Source organism: Lithobates pipiens, unplaced genomic scaffold, assembly GCF_037356315.1.
Source record: "Lithobates pipiens isolate NorthernLeopardFrog02 unplaced genomic scaffold, aLitPip1_a1.2 Scaffold_19, whole genome shotgun sequence".
NCBI lineage: Eukaryota > Metazoa > Chordata > Amphibia > Anura > Ranidae > Lithobates > Lithobates pipiens.
This window is the reverse complement of record NW_027507764.1, coordinates 414,065,685-414,074,758: the sequence shown is the minus strand read 5'-3', so window position 1 is coordinate 414,074,758 and position 9,074 is coordinate 414,065,685. Positions and strand designations below refer to the sequence as shown.

Genomic DNA, 9,074 nt, shown 5'->3' with positions numbered 1-9,074 from the left:
AACATGTATTTACTAAACTCCATCCTGTAGAAGAGAGGGCGCATGCAGTGATCATTACTGATCGCTGCTATGTGCCGCCCACTGACTTAGAATGTATCAGACTATTATTTTCTGAATGAATGGAATCTCTATAAGATTCCTCATTCATTCAAGTAAAGCGATACAGAGAAAATGGACGATCTTCAGTCCCTTTCTCTGACTCAAAAAAAGAGAATGGGGGTCTGTTTAGACAGACCTCTGATATCTCACCAGAGACACCACCCCCCCCCCCCCCCCCCCCAACAAAAAGCTAAAAATAAATAAATGACTGAAAAAAAAATGTAAAAAGTAAAAAACAAAACAAATAGTAAGACCCCCCCAGGTCAGCCCACTCTCACCCCTCCAAGGCCCCCCCCCCCACACTCACCCTTCCATGGATACCTCAGCTTCTCCTCCCGGCTAACCCGTTCCAGCCTGATTGGCCAGGAAGAGAAGCCAGAAGATGAAAGCGAATATTAATTTGCTATTGCCACAAGTGGGTGGTTTCGGAGTGCAATGCTCTGCACCCCAAGCCCAACCTTTTTCAAGCCAATAAGAGCCTCAGGCTCTAATAATATGGCTTGAAAAAAAAAAAAAAAAACTCATACAAAACATATGAGTCAGGTGCTCCAGCGCCTCTAATGGGCCGGCCACTCCTGGTAAGATCCCTTTCACATGGAGCGGACTCTGTCAAGCATATCTGCCTGCTCAGCGGGGGATCTGTCTGCTGATTCTCGCTGAGCAGGCCAGATGACAGGTCCGTGTCCGCTCCACTGATGCGGAGCGGACACGTACACAGCTCGCTATTCACTATGGGACTGCCTGTCCAGTTCCATCGGATACCATCAAATCCGATCTGCTAGATGGATGGGTAATGGAATCCCCATCTGTCTGTTTTTAGTGGACTGGATCAGATGCTCCAAGGACCGGGGCCCTCCGATTCCTTGTGTTTAATTGTATTGTAACTGTACTGGTTGCCTTCATTTTGTAAAACCCTGCACAGACTGTTGGCGCTAAATAAATCCTGTAATAATACTGGTCAGTTAAGTTTAGTCTTAAAGTGGAAGTAATGTCCACTTTTTAACGTGCATCTACAGGTAAGCCTATAAGACGACTTACCCTGTAGGCACAGTGAATATCTCCTTAAACGGTGCAAGTTTAGGTTATATACACACGGGATGCAGCCGGTGATGTCACTGGTGCACACGCTCTGAAGGGATGGCATACCCAGTATTAGGGGGGCTGCTGCTTACAGAAGGTTTTTTATCTTAATGCATAGAATACAAAAAAAAACGTCTGCCTTTACAACCACTTTAAGTGATGTGACTAAAGATGCAGGTTTTTTTTTTTAGCTCAACTTTAGCACCTTCCCGTCCGGCCTATAGCAGAATGATGGTCGGGCTGGGGGTTTACCATTTTGACTGGATGTCATAGGATGTCCTTTAGAACGGGAAGCTCGTACGCGCACCCTGGGGAGAGCAGCACAGTGTGTCCCTTGCACCACCAATCTCGGTAAAGTGTCCAATCACAGCTGATCCTAGTGTAAATAGGAAATGCTGATTATCAGCTTTTCTCTCCTCACACTGACCTTGTGTCTGGAGAGCCGATAAGCAGCACAGGGGAGATTGTCCCCATCGGTAATGCCTGTCAGTGCCCTACAGTAATGCCCACAAATGATGCCCATCAGAGCCCATCTGTGATGCCCACTACTGTCGTTTGTCAGTGCCCATCAGTGAAGCGTATATGTGCCGCTTGTCAGTCTCTCCCCCCGCCCCCCCCATCAGTTCCCATCAGTGCAGCCTATTTGTGCCACCCGTCAGTGTCCATCACTGTCGCTCCGTCAGTGCCCATCACTGTCGCTCCGTCAGTGGCCCTCAGTTCCACCTCATCAGTGAAGGAGAAAAGTTACAAAATTTTATACTGGAGACTAAGAAAAAAAAAATTTTCCCCAAATTTTTGGTCTTTTTTTTGGTTGTTTGGCAAAAAGTTCAAAACCCGGTGATGATTAAATACCACCGAAAGAAAGCTCTATATATGTCTCAAAAAAATTATAAAAAAGTTGTTTTGGTACAGTGTAGCATGACCATGCAATTGTCATTCAAAGCAGGACCACGCTGAAAGCTGAAAATTGGCCTGGGCAGGAAGGGGTGAAAGTGCCTGGTATTGAAGTGGTTAAGTATTAAAGTAATATTAAAAGGTTCATTTTTTGTTTTAAAATAACAAACATGTTATACGTATCTGCTCGGTGCAATGGTTCCTCCCCCTGCCAAGTGCCCCCATGTCGCTGGTTCGAGATTGGGCTTAGGTATATATTTGGGGGTGGGGGCTGCATGCAGAGTGTTTTTTTACCTTATGTCATAGAATGCAGTAAGGTAAAGAACCTTCTGCCTTTACAACCACTTTAAGTAAGGCAACTGCTACTTATGAATAATGCCTGGCATTCCAACAGGGCTGTATGACAACTTAAATTACATATCCTGGCATGAAAGATTTTTAGTCTCAACTGTCCCCTACTACAGTTCGGTTTAAATGAATACCTATGAATGACTATTCCAAGTGTGACTATTCCACTGGCACAGCAATAACGGGTTTTTACATTAACATCTTATTTTTTTGGTTTGGGGAAAGAAAAGCTTATTGTTTCAGCACTAATAGGACATGAGTAGAGCTGTTCTCCCAGTAAGAGGAGGATGCACAATCCCCTTACCTCATGCTGAGACAGGAAAAGACATACTTACATTAGGTCGGTTTCCAAAAGCAGCATAAAATGGTTGTTGATTTGAGCCAAACAAATTTTTTATGTCATTTAGGCACGCTATCTTGAACTTCTCAGGCTTCTTTTCAATGACTTCCCTAAAATTACAACCAGTATTGTAAAATGAAATGTCAACTGTAAACTGTGAAATAAAAAAAATAAAAAATTACAACAGGACATTGTGGCCATGTTAAAAGTACTCTCAACACTCCACCCAATGTTTTTTGATGGAGAGGATTTGAAGCAATTCTTCTGCTGCTTCAATCATTTGCAGTCAACAGAAAAACTGTCAAGTGGTTTTAGTTTTTCCACCATCTAACAAACTCTGAAATATCACTTTTTGGTGGCCAGCTTTAACCTGCCTATGCAGAATAAAGATTTGAAAAATTCATGTAAAAAAAATGCATGATACTCCATCTACTGTATTCCAAAATATAGTTGACTTTTACTTAAAGCGGAGCTTCACATCAAAGGGAAGTTCCACCTTATGTCCTCCTCCCGTTCTTCTATTTTTGGCAAATGCTTCTGGAAAGGGAGAGGGTCAAAACCAGGTGCCTGCTTCCACTTCTGGTTGGATCTCTGTGCCGAACCACCAGACGTTCTCCCCACAATCCCCCCACCCCTCACAACTTTCTGGGACAGTTACAAGTCCCAGAAGATTGTGGGACCATTAACAAGGCAGGCATAGTGCAGATTGCACATGAACAGTTGACAGTCAGGTGTGAAGCGTCAAGGAATCAGAGCTGGATGCCCACAGTAAAAATGCCAGTGCTGGGGACCCGAAGATTGGCGAAGCAGCAGTTCGGTGAGCATAGGACTGGACCCCTGGACAAGCGAATATTCTTTTTCTAAGGTCAGCAGCTAAGGTATTTGTAACTTAACTTTTTTTTCTAGGTTGAAGATCCGCTTTAACTATTGTTTGAAATCCACTTCCCTATATGTGGCATATCGATCAAATGGGTTATCGACTATAGATCGATTACTTTTATTAGATTAAATCAATCATTAAAGAAAATAATTTATTGAAGTGTGTCTTAAATCTTAAAAAAAATGTAAAAAAAACAAAAACACCAATGATATAAATACCCTTATGTCCAGCATTACACTATAATAGGTACAGAGGCGACACAGAACTGTAAAAGAAAGAAATCAGTAAGTAGTGTAGAGTTGTGTATACCTGTGGAATGCAGAGAACAGACTGCTAGGAGACAGCATAAGTGGTCCTCTAGGTAGGATAGTGCCTTTATCATTTACCCAATGTAAATAGCCTCTAGTCATATCTGCCATGCCGATAGCACGGGCTGAACAATAGAGAAATTTGTACCCATTCCTGAAATAGGAGAAGTAAAAAAAAAAAAAAGTAGTTGAACATACAAGGACACCAACATTCAGTACAAGCAAACCAGCAATTGTATATCCATAGCTAATGACAATGACAGTTGCTCAATGCGGTACAATGTGATGCAATATAATCACATAATCATAGGACTCATTGAATGAATGAATGAATGAAATACTTATATAGCGCACAATGCGAACTGAATCGCCTCTATGCATAGTATGCATTCAAAAATGCATGGTAAAGTGAAACTTTAATACTTACCTCCGATCAACAGTTTGAAATCTTCTACTCAGCTTCTTCTGGGTGCCAGGCTGTGGCTGTTCTCATTGGCCGTTGCAGGATGATGGCAGTTCTGTGCATGTGCAGCACAGGCGCTGTGCCAGAGTGTAGATTGAGCTGCGTTTGTACATTCCACAGAGGACAGAGCAGGCAGGTATGCTTCTTTTATTGCAGGAGAGAAACTGCATATCTCTTCTGCAATAAAGAGCCTGCCTGCTCGCAGTTTTCAAAAGCAGGACTTTGGTTTCACATATTACCAACCACTGCTTATATGTAATTTTCAATTATGTTACTTCACTTGTAACAAGCTTTGAAAATGCATATACAAAAAGACATCATGCACTTATATGCATATCTTGCTTCATTATGGAGAGCTAGGGCTGGTTTGCTTGCTGTGACTCTGGACTGTGAGAATGGTACTACTTGAAAAAGAGTGATTTTATTATCCATGCCTATAATGTGAAATTTTGTAGAATCACGTACACACAGGTAGAAAGAATGAGCCTATAAAGCTCAGACACACATGCAGAGATCCATGATGGAAAAGCTTTAGCATGGCATCATCTACTGTAAATGTATTGGCAGGAGGGCTGGCACTGTCCACATAACTGCATGATCCAGTACAGGATTCTCCTGAGTGATTTAATAGAAAGTAAGGAGGAAAGAACATCTAGTGGTATGATTTCATACTGCTCAACAATCTGATCCAATATGATTCATCAAGTCATTTCACACAAGTAGTGACTAATGTAGCTTGATGACAGAGCTTATAAAAAAAGAGATCAATCAGTATATGACGGTTGTCCAGCTCACTAGTATACCTAAAAAGAGTTAAACGGCTCAATCTCTATGGCAGCACTCACACCCTCATAAAAACCCTGTATTTTAACCACTTCAGCTCTCATTACTGTACAACCCTTATCGACTAGAGCGATTTGCCAGAAATAAAATGACACTAAATAATGTTTTTGGTACAAAGTATGACAGTTATTTGTATTTTCTTGTTATTCAACAATGGGGAAAAAAGAACAAATAAAATAAAATTAAAACCAAATAAATAATAAAAAAAATAAAATAGTAACAAATCAGAGAAAAAAAAAAAATCAGCTGAAAAAAATGAGTGAATAGGAGAACTGGAAGAGACTTAAATAGGGCTGATTGGAGTAGCCTTAAGGTTAATAAGGGGTTAAATAGGAAAACAGTTTATTAAAAAAAAAAAAAGAAAAAAAAAACTTGAAATGTTTAAGTGATGTCATATGCAGATCACAGGTCACACAGATGATCTACAAATGAATAAAATAGTAACTACAATGAAGCAATACAATGTTAGACTGTATTTACTCAATGACACTTGCAGACTATCTGTGAGTGTCATTTTGCATAGAAGCGACTGCATTTTGACAGGGCGTTTCTCCAAAATTCAGAAATGGTTAAAAAACATGCACATGCATTTAACACACACACTCCAAAAAGTGATATCGTAGAACATACTCATGTATAGAGTGGTATAGTTTGGCAATGCCTTGATGCGTCCAGTCTTTCCCAAGCTGAGGAAGAATTTGTCCCAAAGCATCTGACCTAAAATGATGAAAATGCATCAAAAACTGGTTCAACGTCGGCTCTTAAAGCTTATAGTCAGTTTATCACTTTTTCATGCATAACTAGCAAAGCATTAAATGTAACATAAATGATATAAGTGTGTATTACAAAGACCTTTCATGTGGGCAGTATAAATATCATATAATATAATTCTTATTGTTAAACTATCAATGCATTCTGACAAACTGAAAACAATGGACTATTTCTTTGGCTGAGATTCTGTTTTAGGCTGGGTCCACACTTGTGTGAATTGGATGTGGCTTCCCACCGATCCAATTCGCACAGCAGGAGATTGTGACTGGCTCTCTATGGAGCTGATTCAGATATCTCCGCAGCAGCTTCGATGCAATTTGCAGAGGCGCCTTGTGCGTCTTTTTGCCCAAAAAATTCAGGCTGAAATGGTGAACCAGGACGCACCGGACTCCTGCTGTGAGCCGCTTTATACTTATATGTGAACCCAGCCTCAGAGGATGTTGATCAGGGATGCAGTGACTGTAGTAACAGGTGCAAGAGAAGTCCATATAACTACATATGTAACGCAATAATGGAAAATTGGTACAGCAAGCATTTAAAAATATGCAACACACAATAACACTTCAAAGTAAACATTATAATAATCCACCATGTGTACTGACTAAAACACATTGTAGAAGGTTATCTGTACAATGGGTCTGTTATTTATGTAAAAATTGGCAGAACACTTGCTTAGCACCCTTCATTGTCTGTTGTATTACTATTTGTTTATTGAAAAACATACAAATCATAAATAGGTTTCCATTAACAGATATTACACAGGGGATAATGTCAAACTTAAGGCCTCTTTCACATTAAGGTGGGGTCCGCGGTAAAGCGGCACTATTCTTAGCGCCTCCGTACCATCGTTTTAGCCATGCTATTTGGCCGCTAGCAGGGTGGTTTTAACCCCCGCTAGCGGCCGAAAAAGGGTTAAAAACCACCGAAAATCACTGCTACAGCAGTGCTATGCCGGCGGTATAGCCGTGCTACCCCATTGATTTCAACCGCTCCAAAGATGCTGCTAGCAGGACTTTTTTGAGCGTTCTGCCAGTGCACCACTCCAGTGTGAAAGCCCTCAGGGCTTTCACATTGGAGAGACAGCGGCGGCTGTTTCAGGGCGCTTTGCAGGCACTATTTTTAGCGCTGTAGCGCCTGCAAAGCGCCCCAGTGTGAAGGTGTCTAACTAAAGTCTACAGACAATAAAAAATAGCATTTAAAAAAAAAAAAATTAACTTCAGTGGATATTGATACAACAGATATTTTTTGGTTCTACAACCAATTCAGCAAGTATTAAAGTGGAAGTAAACCCATGGATTTAAACAGTTAAAAATAAAAGGCATGCCGGGAATGCTAACTGCACATTGGCTCTCAGCCAAACTATCAAACCATCCAATGGCTGGTGTCATAACGAATCACACGTGCAGCACCATAGCAGTTGAAGATTAAACAGAGGCAAAGATGGCAGATTCCTTGGCTGAAAACGATAGGGGAGTTTACTTCCACTTTAAATGCATTTCAAAAAGGCAAAATAGACCTCTTCCATCAGTATAAAATGTATGAAAAATTCTAATGCAATATACATTTTATCATCCCAAATATTTTTCAAGGAACATTTGTCTAGCTATTTGCTGCTGGTTGTCAGTATAGCCTACAGTTAGCCAAACGCACAAAGATAGTAGGCTAAATGAAAAAGTCAATAAATTCCCCCATCCAGCTGAATATGGACAGAGGAATCTTCCCTCCTGGCTATTGAATTCATACAGAGAGGTTCAGGCCTTATTTTCAACAAAACCATTTCTTCCATTGATGCCAATAAAAATGATTCTTTTACTGTACCCATTCATTCATCAGCTATCAAAACCCACTTTTATAGAGAATTTTCATACAATTGGTACCATCGTCAGTTTTGACTTGCTGTGAAACATCGAGGAAAACCGGATGATCATTCGTCAGATTTTCTTAGAGTGTACTGGGCTTTACTCAAATATAAGAATGAACATAAAACTAATTCCGTATCCCTCTGGCCTAACCCACATGCTTTTATTTAAGTGTACATACTGGAAAATGTTCCCACAGTGAATAACTGGTGTGTGGGAAGTGATGACTCGACACCTCGGAAACCATGAAGGCCACGTTCACAGATTATACGTTCACCCATTCCCAAACTATATACATAGCTCCCGAGACACAGCCAACAACAAATTAAAAGTAAGCTAAACTTACTTAGTAATTGTTCCATCAATGTCGGAAATAATGATCTTATCGTTCCAGCTCCAGAGATAAATTGTGCCTTCACAACGGCACGTGCCCTGATACTGGGTCGTAATACTAAAGACAATGTCATTTGGACCATCTCGAAGCTTTAACTTTTCCTGCAAGAGAAAGAACAGTAAGGTTAGGAGTATGCTAAAAGTATTCCATAAGTACGCAAACTGAGCAGCAGTTATATCTAGGGCTGAAACAACGAACTGATTGACAACTAATCAATTATAAAATAATCAATTACCATTTTCATAATCGATCGGCCAGTAACATAATGGGGTTTCCAAAAAAAATCAAAAAAATAAAAATAAAATGAGCCCTTTATAGTACAAAAAGAGCAAATAATCACTACTGTAAATATTACTTTCACAGTTCTACAATAAAAAAATGAACCCCTTACAGTAGTGATTATCTGCTTATTTTGTACTATAAAGGGCTAATTTTACTTTTTTTTTAACCCCATTATGTTACTAAACGTCTTAGCCCTTGTTCAGACATTCTGACGGAAAATATCCGATCGGACCGTGTTGTCAGATAATCCGGCCGTGTGTGGGCTTCATCTGACTTTTTCTGTCGGAATGTCCGACCAACAAAGTTTGAGAGCTGGATATAAAAATTTTCCGACAACATGATCTGACCAGACTTTGTCCGATCGTTTGTAGAGAACTCCGATCGGACAAAGTGCCACGCATGCTCATATCAAATTCCTAGACCAAAGCTATTGGCTACTAGCCTGAATGTAGTCCTGTCGTAACTAAATAACGTCATCACATTACGAACGGTCGGATTTTCCGACAACTTTGT

At 40.4% G+C, this 9,074-nt stretch overlaps 1 protein-coding gene across 2 annotated transcripts in view; it reads right to left on the bottom strand.

Annotated features, from left to right (window-relative positions):
- LPIN2 (lipin 2) overlaps positions 1 to 9,074 on the bottom strand; it is a 153,497-nt gene that overhangs the window by 10,293 nt on the left and 134,130 nt on the right. For both annotated transcript variants that reach the window (XM_077492525.1, XM_077492524.1), the window contains exons 15-18: positions 8,232 to 8,380; positions 5,886 to 5,972; positions 3,951 to 4,103; positions 2,757 to 2,871 (exon numbers count right to left, since the gene is read on the bottom strand). In XM_077492525.1, the coding sequence (XP_077348651.1) occupies positions 2,757 to 2,871; positions 3,951 to 4,103; positions 5,886 to 5,972; positions 8,232 to 8,380 (504 nt within the window). The remainder of the gene's footprint in view (positions 1 to 2,756; positions 2,872 to 3,950; positions 4,104 to 5,885; positions 5,973 to 8,231; positions 8,381 to 9,074) is intronic.